This window comes from Strix aluco, chromosome 1, assembly GCF_031877795.1.
Source record: "Strix aluco isolate bStrAlu1 chromosome 1, bStrAlu1.hap1, whole genome shotgun sequence".
Lineage (NCBI taxonomy): Eukaryota > Metazoa > Chordata > Aves > Strigiformes > Strigidae > Strix > Strix aluco.
This window is the reverse complement of record NC_133931.1, coordinates 49,621,045-49,641,958: the sequence shown is the minus strand read 5'-3', so window position 1 is coordinate 49,641,958 and position 20,914 is coordinate 49,621,045. Positions and strand designations below refer to the sequence as shown.

Sequence of the window (20,914 nt, the reverse complement as noted above, 5' to 3'; positions counted from 1 at the left end):
AGATAATTAAGTTTCTTGGCATTAGCATAAATTGCAAAAAAATGGGAGATGTGGGCATTGTGTTGTCATTCTGATGTGGAAAAGGCCTAGCAGTTTCTCCTAGAAAAGCTTCTCAGCAGTATCTGCTCCCTTAATTCACTTTGGTGAGCTCCACTGGGTCCTTGGCATTTCCCTCAGGATGGATATCAGATGCCCATGACTAGCTCAAACTGGATGTCATTAGGAAATCTGAAAGTACTCCAAGGTATTTTCCTTCCTACCTTAGGTTGCTTCTGTCCTTTTCCTTTCAACCAATGCCAAGTTTCTCTGTTCTTTCTAGAGTTGTGGAGTACCTGTGCTTTCCTTTCCCTCTTGAACCACACCAGGGTCTCTATTTTTAATCTCCATCCATTCCAACATCCTTCATCACCCAGATTCCTCTGCTTCCATCCTTTCCCCAGCCTCAGCACCATTCTCCACTCCAGAGTTTCACCCCACTCATCCCCCAACATTATTCTCCTTGGCCTCTGGAGGACAAATCATCCAGCTGGGGTATATGGAGAGGAGTGGAAAACCATCCATGTTGTGTTAAGTTGGAAATATATAAAGGACACCGAAGGCCAGTTACTCCTTCTACTGCCTAATCAGAAGATAACAACAATTCTAGTCATTTCCCTTCTATCCAAAATCTTGACACTGTTCCCTTGCACCTTCCTACTGACCCTCCTATATTCTCAGTTCAGCAGGGCTGACTCTGATGCCCAGGTCACACCCTGGAAGTTTGGAAGTGAACTCTTCCAAAAGCTGTAATTTCCAGATTAAAAAATGCCTTTGAGTGTCACAAGTTAAACCAAAAGCAATGAAACTGCCTCACTGCATTCAACCAAAATCAGAGCAGTCCAAACTGTACTTGGATTTGTCAACTGACATCCAAGTGTTCAACACAGTAGTATTTGATTTAATGTAGTCATTAAGTGTTTAAATACTACTGGAATTTATCTCTATTTAGTATGGCAATATGCTCTGTAATAAAGGGTATTTTCCTATAATATCGGTTCAATAGGATGTTCTAGTAAACTTCTCTTCCAGATTGTTAGAAAGATGACACGTCAACAAAAGATGTATTGTACTCTTAAGTGAGAATTTGAATGAGTAATTACACATACCATGTGTCTCACGTTATGCTAACACAGATGGCCTCACCTGAGTTTTCGCTCCATGTATTCCATATACTAATCTACCCACATAAAGAAATAATTTTTATTTTTTTAATGCAGCTGTTGCAAGCAACAGCAACTTTTCTTCTATCACTAAGTAACTCTCCCATACCTAAGGGCACCTTTGTCTGCTGGGGAGGCTTTCTGCACAGCTTGGCAACTGCCATTCCTCCCAGCTTCCCCTAGAGCACAGGTCAGTCTTGGAGAAGGCTCTAACTATAGCAATTCCAAGAGAAATACTGGCCCCTTGGGAATCGAGGCCAGATGGCATAGTTTAAAACAGAGCTAAGGCTACACTAAATGGTGTTAGAAACAGTATCAAGCTAGATCCAGCTTCAGAGGCAGAAACAAACATCTTCTTTGCCATCCCCTGTTCAGCCATACCCAGAGCTTACTTGAGCAGCTGACAACTCGGCTCTTATAATTTGTATTTCTGCACGCAGAAAGGACACTACATTTGAGATCCTCGTAAGTAACCAGCTGAATATAGGAAAAGGGAATAAGTACTAATTAATTCAGTGCATTCCAAATAAATGCACCATAAACAAAAATGACTATCAGAGCTGGACTAATTAACTAAGATAGTAATTTACACATCCCAGAACACTGCAACCATTCAGGATTTCTGTAATTTCTCTGTAAGTGTATTTTTCTCTTTATCAAGATGTAGTTATAAGAGTCTACACTGGAAATAGAAGCAGCATTCCTTTTGCAGGAAATAAGGATGAGTCAAGTTTTTTCTCTGGAAAAAGTGGACAGCCCAGCTGAAGTGCCTCTACACCAACACATGCAGCATGGGCAACAAACAGGAGTTGGAAGCCACTGTGCTGCTAGAAAGGTATGACCTCGTTGTCATTACTGAAACTTGGCTGGACAAATCCCATGACTGGAGTGCAGCTATTGACAGCTACAAGCTGTTTGTAAGGGACAAGTGAGGAAGGAGGGGCAGAGGTGTTGCCCTCTACATCAAGAAATGGACACTGTGAAGAACTGTCTTTGAAGAATAGCCACAAGCAGGTTGAAAGCTTATGGGTAAGAATTAGAGACCAACACGACAAAGGGAACCTTGTGGTTGGTGTCTGCTACAGGCCGCCTGATCAAGGGGAGCCTACTGACAAAGCCTTCATACTCCAGCTGCAGGAGGCACTGCGCTCGGAGGCTCTTGTTCTGCTGGGTGACTTCAACCACCCTGACAACTGCTGGAAAAGTAGTATGGTGAGCTGTAGGCAATCCAGGAGACTCCTGGAATACACTGAGGATAACTTCTTAAGTCAGGTAATAGACAGCTCTACCAGAGGGGATGCAATAATGGACCCGATGGTCACCAATGCAAGTGAGCTAATCGGTGACGTCAAAACTGGAGGCAGCCTGGGCTGCAGTGATCAGGCACTGGTGGAGTTTGCAGTCCTGAGGGATATGCGTCAGGCGGAGTAAAGTCAGGACCCTGAATTTTAGGAAAGCAAACTTCCAGCTGTTCAAGGAGTTAGTCAATAGGACCCCCTGGGAAACTGCCCTCAGGGACAAGGGAGCAGAACAGACCTGGCAGATCTTCAAAGACACTGTCCATAGAGCACGAGACCTCTCGACCCCCAGGTGTAAGAAATCAGGAAAGGAAGGCAAGAGATCGGCATGACTGAGTCAAGAGCTGTTGGTCAAACTAAAGGGCAAGAAGAAAATGCACAGGGAGTGGAAGCAGGGACAGGTATCCTGGGAATAGTATAGGGATGCTGCTTGGTTGTGCAGGGACAGGACAGGGAAGGCCAAGGCGTGAATGGAGCTGAACTCGGCAAGGAATGCAAAGAATAAGAAGGGTTTCTACAGGTATAACAGCCAGAAAAGGAAGGTCAAAGAAAGCGCAGCCACCCTGATGAACAAGACTGGCAAACTGGTAATAATGGATAAGGAGAAGGCTGAGGTACTCAACAAATTTTTCACCTCGGTCTTCACTGGCAACCTCTCTTCCCACACCTCTTGAGTGGATCAGCTGCGAGACGGGGACTGGGGGAGCAAAGTCCCTCTCAATGCAAGAAAAGATCAGGTTTGTGACCACCTGAGGAACCTGAACAGACATAACTCTATGGGACCTGACGAGATGCATCCTAGAGTCCCGAGGGAATCGGCTGAGGTAGTTGCCAAGCCACTCTTCATGATATCTGAAGTCACAGCAGTCAGGTGAGGTCCCTAGTGACTGGAAAAGGGAAACACTGCACCCATTTTTAAAAAAAGTAAAATGGAGGGCCCTGGAAACTACCAACCTGTCAGCCTCACCTCTGTGCCTGGGAAGGTCATGGAACAGACCACCCCAGAAACTATGCTAAGGCACATGGAAGACAGGGAAGTGATGCAAGACAGCTAGCATGGGTTCACCAAGGTCAAGCCTTTCCTGACCAACCTAGTGGCCTTCTAATGTAGGAGTAACTGCATCAGGGGACAAGGAAAGATCTACAGATGTTGTCATCTATCTGGACTTCTGTAAGGTCTTTATCAGTCCCACACAACATCCTTCTCTCTAAATTGGAGAGGTATGGAATTGATGTGTGGACTGTTCACTAGATGAGGAATTGGTTGGATGGTCACATCCAGAGTAGTGGTCAACAACTCAATGTCCAGATGGAGATCAGTGACAAGTGGTGTCCCTCAGGGACCAGTACTGTTTAATATCTTCATCAATGACATAGTGGGATTGAATGCACCCTCAGTAAGTTTGCAGACAACACGAACCTGAGTGGCGCAGTTGACACGCCTGAGGGACAGGATGCCATCCAGAGGGACTTGGATAAGCTCGAGAAGTGGGCCTGTGTGAACCTCATGAAGTTCAACATGGCCAAGTGCAAGGTCCTGCACCTGGGTCAGGGTAACCCCTGGTATCAATACAGGCTGGGGGATAAAGGGATTGAGAAAAGTCTGCGGAGAAGAGCTGAGGGTACTGGTGGATGAAAAGCTGGACATAAGCCAGCAACGTGCATTCACAGCCCAGAAGGCCAACCATATCCTGGGCTCCATCAAGAGAAGTGTGGCCAGCAGGTCAAGGGAGGTGATTCTTCCCCTCTGCTCTGCTCTACTGAGGCCCCGCCCCACTCGGAGTACTGCATCCAGCTCTGGAGTCCTCAGTAAAAGAAAGACAGGGACCTGTTGGAGCAAGTCTAGAGAAGACCCACAAAACTGATCAGAGGGATGAAACACCTCTCATGAAGAAAGGCTGAGAGAGTTGGGGTTGTTCAGCCTGGTGAAAAGAAGGCTCCAGGGAGACTTTATTCAGCCTTTCAGTACTTAAAGGGGGCCTATAAGATGGGGACAAACTTTTCGGTAGGGTCTGTTGCAATAGGACAAGAGGTAACCGCTTTAAACTAAAAGAGGGTAGATTTAGACTAGCTGTAAGGAAGAAATTTTTTACAATGAGGGTGGTGAAACATTGGAACAGGCTGCCCAGAGAGGTGGTAGATACCCCATCCCTGGAAGCATTCAAGGTCAGGTTGGACGGGACTCTGAACAACCTGATCTAGTTGAAGATGTTGCTGCCCACTGCAGGGGGGTTGGACTAGATGACTTTCAAAGGTCCCTTCCAAACCAAACTATTCTATGATTCAATGATAATAGTGAATTTAGGATTTTTTTAACTACAAAATGTATTTCCACCTCTAATCCACATATTCTGTAAAACCAAAACATTTTTTTTAGTACATGTTTATAGGTTTCTTTTAGAATGACTTCTTATTTAGAACTCAACTGATGAATTCTTTGATACTGGATATACAAATTGATCCACATACTACAACTCCGTAACAGCTTTCAGGTCCACCGAGGGATAATGGAGTTACATTTCTGAAACGTTTGTCCTGTGCGCACATCTAAAACATCACTGAATTTCATTACTTACATTTATTCTTTTTTTATATATATAAAATGTACTACATACAAGTTTGCAATGACAAAAACAATAACATTAGTCAGTAGCTTAATACTAAAGAGTAAAATCAGGTATCACGTACAAATCAGACATAGAGCTTTAAAGAAATTAAAGTGAGAAAGAAGGAGTCACCATTCAAATAGATATTTTATCACTATTCAGTAAGGTGAGCATATGTTACATATACTCTAGGTTATATTCTATGTTTAACTAAGGAGTGAGGAAAAGGAAGTAAGGAAACCACATCTCAAGAAAAGCAATCTCTTGCTTCAGCAAAAGAAAGCTCTGATTTTCAGGGGACAAGTATCTGAGAATACATTAAGAACTTGGTACATGAATAGACAACAGGCATCATAAAACAGGCACTGTGCTAGTGTAGTTAAGAGCAAACAGAAGCATCTCTTCCAATCCTGGATAGTAAGCTCAATAGTGACACAGAAGAATTTAGGATGCTGTGGGGTACGGAAATAGGACAAAACAGGAAAGCTGTTTAAGAAAAGAGGAGGAAAAGGATTAAAAAGGCAAGAGACTGAGAATTGGAATGCAACTGTAATGTAAAATAAATCAACAAGGCACAGCATCACCAAGTAACTGCTTCACATGGAAGAGAGCAAAACTAAACCTATTAATGTTAAGCAGGACTGGGAAAAAAATATAAATATATTCCCCACATAAGGTTCTAGAAAAAAAAAAATACTTGTCACTCCTACTACAGCTTAAAAGAACAATAATAATAATAAGGATGATATTTTGGTTTTTTTGGGTTGTTTTTTGTTTGGTTTTGTTTTGGGGTTTTTTTTGGGGGGGGGGGGGGGGGCTGGAGGAAGTGTACATGAAGAGGATGTCAGAAAACAATACATTGGGGAAGAATTTAAACACTTTTTCCTTAGCTTGCCAGCAGCTCATATAGAGACCCCATCCATCTGAGATTCTTTGGCTGTCTGCCTGGAAGGAACTTGTCAACTTGTCTTTTTGCTCAAGGCAAGAAGATTTCAAACAAAGTGGTTACCAATTTTTTTTTCTGTGGGAAAACAAAAAAAAAAGTCCAAATTTTTTTTTTGTGGGGAAAGACTAAATTCCCCTCTTAGGAAATATGATTCTGCTAAAAATACTTTGTCTAACTCTACTGTTAATGTGCACCGGAATATTAAAGCCACCAGTGCATGCATGCTACCATAGTAAGAATACAATTGTGTAAAAGTTGCTTATAGAAAGGAATGAGACATAAGCCTTAAAAAGATATGCTGCTGACTTCAGTTTTAAGCATGATGACTTTTTTGAAAGGAGTTTTATTCTTAACTGATGATGGGCATTTTTATACATAGAATAATAAAACACCATTAACAGCAAAAAAAAGCCAAGTGGCTTCATCTGGGACAGACAGCACCCATGTAACCTCCTACGTCATGAAAAAAACATTAGTTACTTTTAAATGCCAGGCAATTCCCAAGTACCACATTCCCAGCAGTGCATTTCAGGATTGTTTCAGACCAACTGATATTTTTGATGGTAAACTACAAAATAAGTCAGTGGGAATGCCAAAAGCAAGTCTTGTCACTCAGTTTGAACGCATCAAAATAAGTATTATTTTCTAAGCATTTCACGGCTAGAAAAGGCAGCAGGGACACCACAGCTCTGTTTAAGCATGCAAGACCTTTGAGCAAAATCCTAAAGGAGTAGGACTGAGAGTTTATCCCAGATAAAATGGTTAACTCCATTCATTTTATGGTTTCATGAGCACTTGGTACCAGGCTCAAAGAGGAGGGAAGGCTTAAGCATGCCTCTTTTGGCAACACAGTCAGCTTGCTCCGGCTTAAATAGCTCATGAAACTGCGCTGTTACTCATCCATAATCACTGCTTATCTCAGTGATCAACACCACAACAATTTTTTTTCTTTGTCACTGCGCAACTCAAAGAGCTTCAAAGTATTTTAGAGCTACACAACCCTCGAAGGATACATTTAAGAATCTTGTCTAAGCAATTAATTTGCTTAGCAGAAAAATAACGTATTTAGTAACGGGACAAACTGTTAAAAGTATCTGAAAGATAAGAAACTAGTGAAGTAATTATCAGAGTAAGAATCTCTAACTTTATGATTCTACAAACCACCATTCAAGTAGCCTTCCCAAGTGAACAAATTTAGCAGAAATGCATTATTTGTATATTAAAATTTGCAGGATATAGAACAAAGATTAGATAAACACGTTGGACATACATATCAAACTGCCACAAGTACTTTTTCCTGGATGAACGACAAACTGCAAAACAACCAGCATAAACAAGGGCATTTAATATATTAAAAGGAACTCCCTCTTTAACTTAACCTCTTCTCCAAATACTACATTTTATGTATGGTCCTCCAAACAGTAATCACATTCTATTCACAGAAACAAGTTATAGGTACTGTGCCTGTAAATTTGGGTTAGATCTCTACTTCTACTAGGTGATGGTTGGTGAGTTATTTGCACAGGACTTATTTTCTCTTTTTAGATGGTGCAACATTTAAGTCCTAAAATACTTCAAAGTATATTAAATTCTAAAAGAACTGGAGGCCCAAATAACTCCATGGTTTTATCATTAAGACACTTTCTAGAGGTTCATGAAGTTTCTTTTGTTTCAGAAATTATTACTTTCTTTTTCCTCCCTTTACAGAAATGAAGGCAGTAGTTCTGAGCTCACCTAGTTCCTTGGTAAAAATCACTGTAATTTCACTGAAGTGAGTGGTACCAAGTGGAACAACATGTAAAACATAGAAATAAATTCAAAACTAGACCTATCATACTTAGGTTACATGCATCTAGTGATCTAGTATTGCATCTTGAAGTCATCCTTGCCAGACTTTGTGCAAGACATCAGCTTTGAAGAGTCTCCAAGCCTATGACCAGTGAAGTCTGTACCAGGGGAACACAGGAGCACAGGACACCGGTGACACCATGCCAGAAGGTGGTAACAGGACATGGCCTATACTACTACCTCCTACACAGCTCAGTCACGACCTATTAAAGGAGTAGTTTCCAACTTCTTTTGCTGTGACTTGCCAACTAACTGCATCCTTTCCCTACAAGGGATTCCCTGTTTCCTCATCCTGAAACCAAGGGCAGCCATCTTTTTCTTTTCTTCTATCCACATTAATAAATGTAGGGGGTTTTCCCTTTTCCAATTTATGTTATTCTGAATATATTGCTCCACCAATTTTTCACATATTGTAACAACTGAACACATGGATACCAATTGAACACACAGTGGCCTCTCATACCCTCATGCACAGAAGGAGCAATTAGTAGATGCTGACATACTATCCTACCCATATGAACGAAAAAAGCCATTATCTAATTATAAAGACTTTTTTTAAAAAAAAAACAAAAACAAAACCCACAACAGGAACAAGTCCAACCCTCCCTCAAAAACAAGCACCACCTGGATACAGAAATAAAGAGAAGCCTCTCCAGAAAATATACAGTATCATGTAGTGCATGGTGGAACCCTGCCCCATACTCTAAAGATTTCTTGTAATAATACTTTAAAAAACAGATATCCTACGTTACTGTAACAACTGAAAGGCACAGATCAATAAGTCATAAGATAGCGTTAATTTTATTTAAGTTTTGGTGAATAAGATGGAAACTGAAGTCCTCAAGAGGCTTGCCCCCCCCCGTGCAAGATAAAAGCAAATGAAGGAGACAGATAATAAACATATGGTCATTTTCTTGGTCAGTGTTTTAAGAAGTAACTTGTCAAGAAAGCATCAAGTCAGGTTCAAATTATTCTGCAGCTAGCTGAGAGGACCATAAAGCCTCTATGCTTGTGGTATCAATGCACAAACCGAAGGGAAAGTAAAGCTTTGACTTCTAAACCATACAGAAAACCTACAGCTACATGTCTCACTTCTGAATTCATACTAGTATGAATTCATACTAGTAAGAATGCAGTTAGACAGGCAAGGCAACTGAGAACAGAATCAGGCCCACAGTTATCCCTAAGAAGCAAATGTCACGCAACTATACTTAACTTGCGGCGTCATCTGAATCCAGTTTAATAACCAGAAAATAGGCTTTTGACAACAATAGTATTTCAAAATGACAGCGTAATTAAATTTAAGTCAAAGCTATGCAATGACGGACCATATGTTTATGTGTAACCAGCAAATTATATGCTTTTAAGCATGCCTGAATTTTCAGAAGAATTAACCACTGCAGTAATGCAGCTGAGGAAACAGTGGTAGGAAAAAAACTACCCCAGGTCATTTTTCAACCAGCTGATATGATGTGATACACACTGTATGCCTCATACAGTTTTTCCAGTCCCCACTTCCCTAAAATGCTATGTGTTTTAACACCATTCAAGGACAAACCAACAGTCATGCTCACTTTCGAGAAGCAAGGGAAGGGACTGTGTGAATGCAATGAGTAGTGAGAAAGGAAGTCAGCCTGCCATCCCAAGTTATTAGTTCAGACTCAGTTAAGGCTGGTCAGTCATTATCACCAGATTTGCAAGACCAATGCCAGCAGAGAATTAGTGGGCAGTCCACTGTGGTTCCCAGCTGGCGGGAAAAAGACGGGGAGAAACTGCAGAAAGGATCTCGATTCCATGAAGAGAAGACAGAGCAGATCTCAAAACTTGTGTGATCTCCATTTTAAGATGAACTGACAGCATTATAATTAACCAGTAACAAACATTTGGCGACTTCAAGGTGGCACCTTTGGAAAGCCCTTATCCACTGTGCTCTGTCCCTGTTTCTGCCCCTCTCTCCAGGTTTGCACATCACCTACCAAAGAAGCTCTTGGTGCCAACAGCTATTGCAGGAGTCTATAGTAGAATCATCTATTAATTCTCATGTGGTGGGAAAGTGAGGAAAATTCTCTTTCCTCTTTATTATTTTCTCAATTGGCAGAACATTTACTTTAATACATGAATTTCTAAGCTATCCTTTAATAAAAGTCTGTGGTGGTAGAACATACTTCCTTGAAAATGAACAGAAAAAGCTTTAATAACTCAAGTTTAAATATGCTAATCAATTCATCCTGCATTCAAGTTTCCATTATACTTCTAAAAAAGCACAAAACAGGTCTGTAAAATATAATTAAGGAGAGACTGCTATATACAGCATGTAAAATCAAGACTACAGCTCTCACTTCATTTGTTTTGCAGACTCATTAGAATTTTTTTCATTTAAATGTCTTGATCTGTCTAACCACATTTATATGTGAAACAACAAATTAAATTAGTCCTTATTTAAGATGTATTTGAAACCGTCTAAAACTGATGTTCTTAAGTCAGTTCCACAATTTCCAAATTAGATGGAAAAAAATAATTATGTTATCAGTTCAGAAAAGAGCCAAATTAATGCACATTTTAAAAAATGTTCTACTCTCACAAACTTGTATGCTGAAACTTAATTGATTGGCAAATCTAGGAAAGATTCAGAGCACGTGCCTCTTGTGTCCTACAGATGACTACACTATTCCTGAAAGAGACACACAAAAAGAGCAACAAACCAAATTCCCAACTCAGACAACCCGCAGGCAGATTGCTCACTGCAGCGTATCCCTGGCGGAGGCAAGGGCTTGCACTCGCCAAGCACGCTGCAAGCTCAGGAGCGGGTCATCCTCAGCCTGGGCACCATGCCATTGAGATGCAGGTAGGTGCCAAGGTGAGAGCGCAGCACACCCTCCACGAGACAGCTCCGGCACTGTCCTGCCTCTCCCGGCACGGCTCCTCACAGAGCCCGCAGTGCTGCGTTCACTGGCCGAGGGCTCACCGGCAACCGCACTCTCGTGTTGCTGCCTGTCCCGTGTCTTGCTTTCCATATGTGTCTTTCCTCAGCTTGCCGGGAAAAAGCAGTAAGGGAACTATCTCTGCATTAACGTGAGCACTAGGACTTGGTGTTAAGTGCAGTACTTCTATTGGAGATGTAAAGCAGAAGGGAAATTTCCTTTACCTCCTCATCATTCATACATGGGCTCTACGTACAGACTGACGGCATACGTATCATCAGCGGTAGTAAGAAACATCAGTGTGAATGCTGTGCTAAGAAAGAAAATTAGTGGACAATCACAGGCAGGTTCACAACATTCAGTATTTTCAAATTACAGTCAACAGAGGTGCACGTGCTACCACTAATGCCAACAGATTTTCCAAGTCCTATGACAGTAACCAAAAAAAAATAATCGCAGAGCAGCTGATGTTCTTTCCTGCAAGAGTCTGTGCCCTATTTAAGGATGAAAATGCTCCAGAGTGATTTATGGTTACAACTAGAGGAAATTTTTTTAAATAAATAAATAAATAATCAAAACATCTTTTCTAACCATACCGTTGAGAAGAGGCTGTCCTCCATGTACACTCCTTGACACCACTGCACTGTGAACATCTTCAGGAAATCCAGTCTTGCATGACATATCTTCACAGGTTGCTTTTATCGGTGCCTGAAAGGCAAGACAGAATTTATGTAATACTCGCCACCCTCATTCACTGAAGAAACATTCCAGTTGGCACATACTCCATTTTGCTGCTGTCTTGTACAAGCAGCATCTTTGTTTCTGAATGGCTGCAATTAGGACTGTGAGGGCAAAGGGTTAATCTTTCTGATAACTGGAATGGAAGGAACAAATCCCACTTGTCTGGTAAGATCTAAATAATACACAATCTTGATTCTTCTGACAACTGAACATCTCCACTAAACCAGTCATTGAGACTGAAGGGGAATCATAGGGGGAACAAAAACATTCCTTTCTCTGGAAATAAATGTTGCACAAAACCCATCAGCAACTTTTTCATAGCCAGATTACTTCAGAAGAACGACTTCAACCGCTGATGTAAAATGCTTTATTTAGTGTATTTCTATGTGAAGTTCCACCAGAACAAGTAAACTAAGATAAAATGCTACATTTGCAGTAACTTAGCAGAACTTATATTTGCGTTAGCATTCAAAAGGATACCATATAAAGCCAAATGTTTCCAATGCAATCTCATTCTATTTCAAAGGGATGTTAAGTTAAAAGGAAAGCAGCTCGTTATTAAATTTGCACAACAAGGGAAGAGCAGAGCCACTGAAACTGTTTGTTCTCTCACTTGTTAAAAAAAGTTTCCCCTCAAATCATGGTCTTAAAGAGTTTCATAAATGCCTTTTTATTAAGAAATATAATACAGCATTTGGAAACTTGTTTGTTCTGTAGTGTTCCATGTTCAGAAGATACTTCTGATGGCTAAGCTGGTTTCCCAGACAGTTTGTTGCCTAGTTGAAAAAAAACCATCCAATTTTCTGTGACAAACGACTGAAGTTTCTTTTCAGTAGATTCTTTTTGTCTTTTAGTGCTGCACAAAACAGCCCAGTTTACATGTGGCTAAGTGACCATACATGGCAAAACCCCTTTGATGCTGTGTAAGGCAGAGAGGCCAGCTCGCATGTCAGCCTGGGCTGAGACACATCCTAGAAACTGCAAGAGTCCTTGCACAATCTGAAACACGCCTACATGCCAAGTGAAGGCCTATCCATGTGCATGCCCAGATGTAGTATATGGTCTTTGACAGCATGAGCAACTGTGCTGCTATATCATACCTAAATCTGATTGAGACTTAAATTAGATTTTCCTTTTTACTTTCCCAGATGGGCTTCCATCAAGTAGACCTACTCAAGGCTGTGCAAGCATGTCTGCATACACTTGGCAAAGAAAGCCCTACAGGAAAAAGAAAGAAGGGATGGAGAAAGGAGATGATGGTGTTATAACTGCTTACCATAGTAACCTCAGGCAAACAGCATTAGAGAGGAGGTGGGACAGGAGCATCTCAAACCACAAGGGTTTCCTCAGGGAAGAGGGGTTGGGCAGCAGTGTCATCAAGAGATCTCCACTGACAGTCATGGCCAAGCTCAGCACGCCAACCCCTATTAGAATAACTTTATCACTAATACAAATAGGGATTCACAATATATTGTGTTGAACTTACACCAATACAGTCCTAACTAAGCAGCTCAACACTTACATGACAAAGAAAAAAAAAAATTAAAAATTTACCAGCTCCAATTTAATGCCCTGTCTAGGTAAGCACCCAGGGAAGACAGCTCATAATTATCAAGTGTCCAGTTAAACTGCGGTGTGGGTTTAACTGTGACTTAAGTACTACACAGGTATCTCATCTACAATTACTTACACACTTTAAAATGTTTGTATGAGAACTCTGAAGAGAAAGCAAACACAAAGCAACATCTTAAGCTGCCAGGGGACCACGTTACCTGCAAAACTGGAACTTGGATCTGTAGCTAAGCTTCAGCACTCCATTTACACGAGGAGTTTTTTAGATAAAAAGATGGTAAATCAAAAATAATTACATCCCAACTGCCAGTTTCCTCAGTTTTAGAGCTCAAATCACAGGTGCGATAATGTTTCCATAATTTGAAAGAAAAATAGTAAGACTTGTTTAAACAACTCCTGTACAAAAGGTGACCTCAAAGTAAATGTGATCGAGGGGGAAAAAAAAAAAAAAAAAATAGCTTTTCATGGTATCCTTGAAACAAAAAGGTCCTGGTTGGGCAGCTGAGGAGATAGCTGGATTTTGAACCAGTCTACACTGATGTGCCTGGGAATCTTTCAGCTTTTCCAGCAATCTATATGTACTAAACAGCTCTTATAAACTGAAACAATGCCCACTGAAACAAAGGCAGGGGGACATGAATAGAGAGCCTTCTTTATTCTTTCATTTGTAGCCATCAATTTTATCCGGAAACAAAAGACTGTACTCTGCTCTCCAAAAACAGCCCTTTGTAAAGATTGTTTGAGCATAAAAACACAAGGGAAGGAAGAATTCAAATTTTCAGCAATTCTTAATCGCCCTACATTAAGCGTTTTGAATTAAGTAAAAGTTGTAGCTTCAGATACACTGGGTCATAACAAGTTCAGCCTAAGAGTACTGCAAGACTTAAACCATTTTAACTCTAAGCAAAAGAGGATGCCAAAATATTTTTATCCCCTTATCTGGGGCAAAAGGGGAAAGCTAGTGAAGATTATGGGGCACGTTATTGTAATTTACAGGATTCTGTGTGATTAGTACAATTCCCAAGACTATTTCAAACATAAGATAACATTACTTGTACATTCATCTACAGAAGGACACTACTTAAGAAACTCTTTTAAGATGGAAAGCAATTACCTTAGCTTGTACCCATATAAAGCCTACTTAATGGAGTTACAAAGCTTTGAACAAGCTCAGCACTTGGAAAATTCTCAAGTACTAACAGACTTTGCTAAAGCAAAATAGGGTTACTACTGAAAACCTATTCTGCTTTCCTCATCCTTTATGGCTTATTAATCATTTTTAACCACAAAATTAGTAACAAGCATTACTATCTCCAGATGCTGGAGAGCTAACACCAAGTCAAACATGGTGTCAGATCATGCATATAAAACTCAGTACTGTAGATCTCAGATTAAATGCAATAGGTAAACTGCAATTATGAAGCAACATGATGTAAATTAGAAGTCCTCTGTCAGTGTTATTATTCAATCAATTAAAAGAATTGGCCATTTTGATATACTTATGGCAGTTAAGCCTGCAGTTTTCATACCCTGCTCCTCAGTTACTTTAGTTTCATACCTAGATATCTGAGTGTCTAGAAAACTGTGGTTTAATGTCAAGGCTGTATTCCAGCTCAATTAAAAGAAAACAACCACCTGTTGACTATTTCAACTTCATAATTCTAAAGGATTCATGTTTATGTCTTTTTCTAAACACCACCAGTAGGAGTATTCCAACAATGTAGGCCTCACACTTGTGAAAAGATTGCAAATTAAAACCAGAATAAAGCCAGACAGGATTGCTTCACTAGTGTTGACAGTTCTGGACTAATACCTCTTTCCAATTCCCATACTTTCTAAAAATTAACCATATTTCGAATGCAATTCTGTAGAGAAACATCTATTTAAAAATACAAGCTCGCCACACGACTGTGGAAGCAATTTTGTATCACAACACGCATCCTAAATTTGCAGAATTCAGCTCTTAAACACAGCCTTCAAACAGGGTTGATCTTCTCTCTGCATATGCCATACACCACTGGAGTTCACTAGTAGCTTTTAATCTGAAATATCAAAGTCTCTGCTTTTCCACTGTTTGCATCTGCATGTACTACAACATTAGATTTCTTAATATTGATTGTACCAAAGCGCAAGGGAAGTTGTTTTTGAAAGAGTGCTTTCCTTTATACTCAATGTAGCTTACTTCTATATGAAAATAAGCCTAGGTAGTAAAATGAGAAATGGAGGGGTATGCATCAGAGAAAATATACTATACAGTTATAATTGGACATAGTACAGCTGCTAGTTGCCAAGCCCAGCCAATTCACAGGGCATTATTGTGCGAAGCTCAAAACATCTGACATAGTCATATGTATGACAGAGCAGGAACAGGGTATTTGAGCCCTCCCTCCTTAATAACCAACATTGATTTGCAAATACGACAGTAATATTCAACTTAAGCACAGATCACAGAAACATTTGTGACTGTGTTTAAAGACTGTGTGTTTCTTCATTAATTTAAAAGCCAAGATGATACCCAACACTCATTCACAACTTGGGTAACTCCAGGGATCGTTCTAACCATTTGTAGTTTTGTGTACATACATCATCTGACACAGTGGGATATGCTACACAAGGTGGGTCTTATTTTACGACGAGCTTCTACTCACTACCATAAGGCATATAAAAGATACTCTGCAGGATGACAGAAGTCTCTGAAACGCTTTAGATGTTAAACTTGAAAACATTCAGCAACTCCTGCTTAATCTCCAACTTGCTGCAAAGAAGAGGTGCAGCAGTTTATACCCTCACGGTACTCAGTACTTCAGCAAATGTAGTCAAGTACAATTTGCTTTCAACTGTAGATTGCAACTGGAGAAAAAGAAAAGTTTCTTTCATTCAAATTGTTCTGGAAGCCAAAAGCTTCCAAAGTGGGTGCCAGGCTATGTCCTCCCAGAGTTACAGTTACACCAGAAAGTGCTTTCGTTACAGCACCTTCACTTCTAAGTAGTACTCCATGAACCAGGAGATTTTAGATCAGAAAATCCAGCTTCTTAAACTAAGCTCTCACACACCTTCCCAAAATAACAGTATCTGCAACTTTTATGCTACCATCTGGTTTAAAATGAGTTGCCACCACTGGTTACTACAGGTTACCGTAGCTTTACAAATAAGAGAATTGCACAAACCGTGTTTGTAGCCTATTTTGTTAACCCCAACAGAGAGACAACATTAATTTGCTTTGTATTAAACATCAAGACATTTATTTGGTATACTCCACACAGCACAAAGCTAACCCGGTTTGGTCTTTCCCCTTCCCCAAACTAGTAGAACATGGAGTGCTGCGTCTTCCAAGCCATGTGGTTCTCCAGATGAGCCACAGCTTCTATCAGAGAACGATGTCTTAAAATTTCAACTGCAATAACAAAACTAAATGGAATTTCTGTAAGTCTACATCATATTTTTTAATATAAAAAACCCCCAAATCAGCCCTGTGTTTGACTATACATTCTCATTTCTCTAAGAGAGGAAACGACCTCTGTCCGATTTGGTAACAGCCATTGTATTGCTCACATTGAACATCTCTGCCCATGAAAAGTGCTGCTAATGCGTACAAGAGGATGCTGCGTTTTCCCCACCTTCGGGGGAGGCCTTGCAAGGCCTATCTGTAAGAACTCTTTTGGGGGATCACAAAATTTTAACTATGTCTTCAGCTGCTGGGTGATAATTATATGCTAATTATAAGGAATGGAGGAGTCCCCAGAGGAGTCTGTTGGTAAAAATATTTTTTTTAAATATGTCAAGGAGTGCCTAGAGGAGAGGATAAACGCGCCTTTTGGAAACATGATATTTAATTAAATACACGAATACTGACTAAAACCAAATAATTTAAGTGAAACGCTGAAAAGATTTGGCAGCGATACACCTTCCATCTTGGAAGCTGCTGATCCCGTATCTGTTTTCATAAGCCATTTAAAAATAGAAAGCCTAATTTCCCCACTTTATTCAGACAGAGCTCCCACAATCTTTCAGTGAGAACAGCAGGATCAAATCAAATGATGAATCATGCAGACTTGGTTATATACCTCTCAAGGTGAACAGCAGCACGGCCCAACACCCAGGTGAAAAAGGTCCCTCTCAGATAACTCACAAACTACAAAAGCGCTTTAGCAAAATACAAATCATCCCTAAACTCAGCCTGCAACAATGTACAACACCTTTTTTTCCCCTCTCAAGACTCACTTCTACATATGCCAGTATTAACTCAGCCAACCAGTGAGTCTCGGTCCAGTGCTGGGTGAGAAGTGCTATCATAATTACCATTGCTATTGCAAAAGATGTTAAGTATTCCTTCTGCTTCCATCACTCTCCACCCCTGATACGTCTCATTGCATTCCCATGCACAACTAGTGCCACTGGGTTAGTGGAAGCACACAGGCTGTTCTGTAAGGACACTACAGATTCCTCCTATGTTTTGTAACAAAAAGCAATTTAAAATGAAAATGCCAGGGAACATTAGAGGTTGCACAGCCTTTGGGGCATAGACCCATGTTTTGTATGTGTACATTGTTTAAAATAAATTAAATTCTCATCCTAATGGGAGTGCTGGTGAACTACTGAAACTATTGCAAGTTTTCTAAACTTTTTCTTTTTTTTAACCTAAAAAAGCATTTACAAAACCAGTGAGAGACAGAAAGAGATTAACTGCTAAATGATCCTCTTACTCAGGCAAGAAAAGCCATTCAACAATTCCTGCTCCTTACCACATGACAAGTCCCTTACGCAAGACTGTCTGTATTGAGTAAAAATAACTTTACTCACAACTTCCTCAAGCTATTTTTAAATATACACATGCACTTCTGTCACAACTAAATTGTCTTATGTCTTACAGTGTTATTAAAAAACCTAATAAATGAAATTATTGACGTAAAAGCGTCATTGAAACTAATTAAGATGGGACACAACAGGGCTCTTCAGTGATGTTTCTGGGAGTTCCTCCAATTTCTGGGAGCATAACGAAAAACAATAGATGGGAAGTTTTTGAATTACACTTTCTCAACTAGATGTAGTTCCAAAATATGATCATTTCAGGCAATACTTTATGAACAGATATCATAAAAACCTATGAATTCATCTTTCTAGCATATTAAGTTGCATGCCTAGGTAGCAGTACTACCCATGAAGCAGTAGACTTTCTAGAAAACACATACCATTCCTTAAAAAGAAATAAATTGACAATACAAGAGAATTTATACCTTCTGTTATATCAGCAGTATATTTCTGAGCTTGCTACAATATCTACTCAGATAATCAGAACTTGCTTAATACACAAAATTATCTCCTGTTTTGTCAGCCAATGATTTCCATTCCAAAAATTCGCTGTCGACTTAAGTGACCTTATCTGTCCTGTAACAGATGTAAAAAGCAGTTTGAAAAAAAAAAGTCTTTTCACATAATAAATTTTAAAATAATATAACCAGTTTAATATCCAAAGAGGTAATTTATTTTTTTTTTTTTCAGTTCTGAAATTATCTGAATTCTGAGGATGTGTCAGCGGTATCACTATCACCTAGACCAGACAGGCAAGGATTAGAGAGCTCTTTACTGCAATATCCTGGCACATTTAACTTTTCAGATAGATTCTTTGAAGACAAAGCAAAACCAGAACAGAAAGATCTACATCCAAAAAGGCTGAGCCACTCACATAACTATCCTGTTCCGGGGCTTATGAAAAGCATTATAAAATGCATTCAATTCACTTTGAAAAGAGTTAACGATGTTGGAGTCTGATTTGTTAGAGAGATGTCCTGAAACTCATTTTTGTGCTTATACAATCACATATTTACTACATTACTTAAAATAGACTGATTTAAAAATAATAATGATCTAAGACACAGGTGTGTTCTGAGAGACAGAAGATGCACCCACAATAGGAGATCTCACTGCCACTTCTGCACAAAACTGCATTAATATGCCTCACCCCAGTTCTGCCAGCGACTGCTGCTGGGGGTGATTACGTGAGGGGTGCAGCTGGCAAGAAATGCCACTGCCGGATTCTCAGTGGAGGCAGCTTAACAGGAGTGTCATTTAGGGTAGTAGCTTTATCACCTGGATACATTCGCTAAGACCTGGAATAAGACCAAAACAGCCTGCAGAGGATAATAACTTACACCCTCTGTCATCGTAATTCAAATTGAAACCAGTCACCTAGGCACGAAAGGCTCCAGAACTGCTTTATTGTTTACTTGTTTCTGAATCGGACGTCCACAGAGTGATCCAATCACCTTATACATTAAAAAAAAAATATTCCCTTTTTGAGCACTTAATTTCTACTCCCCTTTCCAGTTCATTTCTAACTAGCAGTCGTTTCATTCCTGTAAATTCATGCTAGCTTTCCCACTGCTTCTTCAAATCTGTTGTTATCTCAGTTCTAAAAACTGGAACTGTTGTTTTGGCCAGAAAAGCAAGCCTCACTCCTTTGATCCTCTCTTCTGTCAGGTTTTTTCACATACTACTTTCAGATGCATACTGATCTGTTAACCAGAAAAATAAAGTGCAGTTTTCATTCCCTTACATCCCATACATGTTACATATTGCCAAAAATCTAAAGCCCTATTTCCTGAACATAAACAGCACCTGCAGATCTGCCTTAAAACCTGCTTCCAGTTATGATCTTTCCAAGTAATTCCATAACGACAGCTTTTCTACATCCACCAATGAATAACAAAGTCATCAATATCTCTAGAAAATAAAAGTAGATAGCTCTTGTGTTGCAGAGAAGAACAACTAAGTAGAAAGGTTCAATGTTTCAAAAGAACCCGATACAGATAACCTACAAACCAAAAGTAGTAGGGGTATGATGACAGGGAAAAAAAAAAAAGTTAGCACTGCATCTAGCTTGTGAGGGTTCTTTGCAATATGCATGAAAGAAGTCGGAAAAAAAAAAAAGCTTCTTAAATGAAAGTGTTGTACTGACACAGGTCTATAAATCTGATTTCATACGCAAGTTCGAATTTTGTTACACACTATTAAAAATCAACCCTAACCTGATTTAATGGATACCCAAACAAGGGGGAAATTGGATTCCCCAACCGTAACGTGCCAGTGACACTGAGTGATACCTAAAAGCAATACGGTTAGTTCCTGTCCTTAATTCATAGCTTGTGCTTTAATTTCAAACCTGCCCCGGGTTGAAAAAAAGATGGAGTAAAAGCTTACTGCAGAATTCGTGCTTTAAAGATTTATTGAGATAGGAAGACTAAACAGAACTGAAAGCACACACAATAAACAGCACATAAGGACTTGCAAAAAAAAAAAAACCTGCACGTACAGATTTGCTGAGATACTAGCATTTAGAGGAGGAAAAAGGCAAAAACCCAGCCCAATCAAAAATCAACCAGTACAAAACAAGCCAACAAACAAACAAAACCCCCCCAACACAACACCAGCCCGTAAGTGGCATAGCACAAGTTTCCGCGCAGGGTGGCTGCGCTCACGTGGAAGGCGCCCATGCCCCGCCGGACCCTGCCGGCCCGCGGCGGCCCGCCCCGTGCCCTCTCAAGGGAAAATCCCCGGCTGCCTGGAGCAGCGTTTCAGCACCTCGCTCGCCCGGTGGCAAGTCACCGCGCCCCGAGGGCGGCTCAGAAATCGCGGGGAAAGGCTCGAACGCCCGGGCGCCGCGTGAGGGGACGGGGGTGTCAGGCGGCGGGGGGAGAGGGGGCGGGAGGCCGGGCGGCTCCTGCCCCCGCTGCGGCGGCGGGGCGGGCGGCTGCGCTGCACCATGGACAGTGGCCGCCGCCTCCCC

At 40.5% G+C, this 20,914-nt stretch overlaps 1 protein-coding gene across 2 annotated transcripts in view; it reads right to left on the bottom strand.

Moving 5' to 3' along the window:
• CDH2 (cadherin 2) overlaps positions 1-20,914 on the bottom strand; it is a 119,905-nt gene that overhangs the window by 96,922 nt on the left and 2,069 nt on the right. Inside the window, exons 2-3 of one of the 2 annotated variants that reach the window (XM_074820341.1) lie at positions 12,836-12,983; positions 11,415-11,526 (exon numbers count right to left, since the gene is read on the bottom strand). In XM_074820341.1, coding sequence (XP_074676442.1) covers positions 11,415-11,526; positions 12,836-12,838 — 115 coding nt within the window. In that variant the 5' untranslated portion in view covers positions 12,839-12,983. The remainder of the gene's footprint in view (positions 1-11,414; positions 11,527-12,835; positions 12,984-20,914) is intronic. The other variant, XM_074820333.1, reaches the window with a different exon arrangement.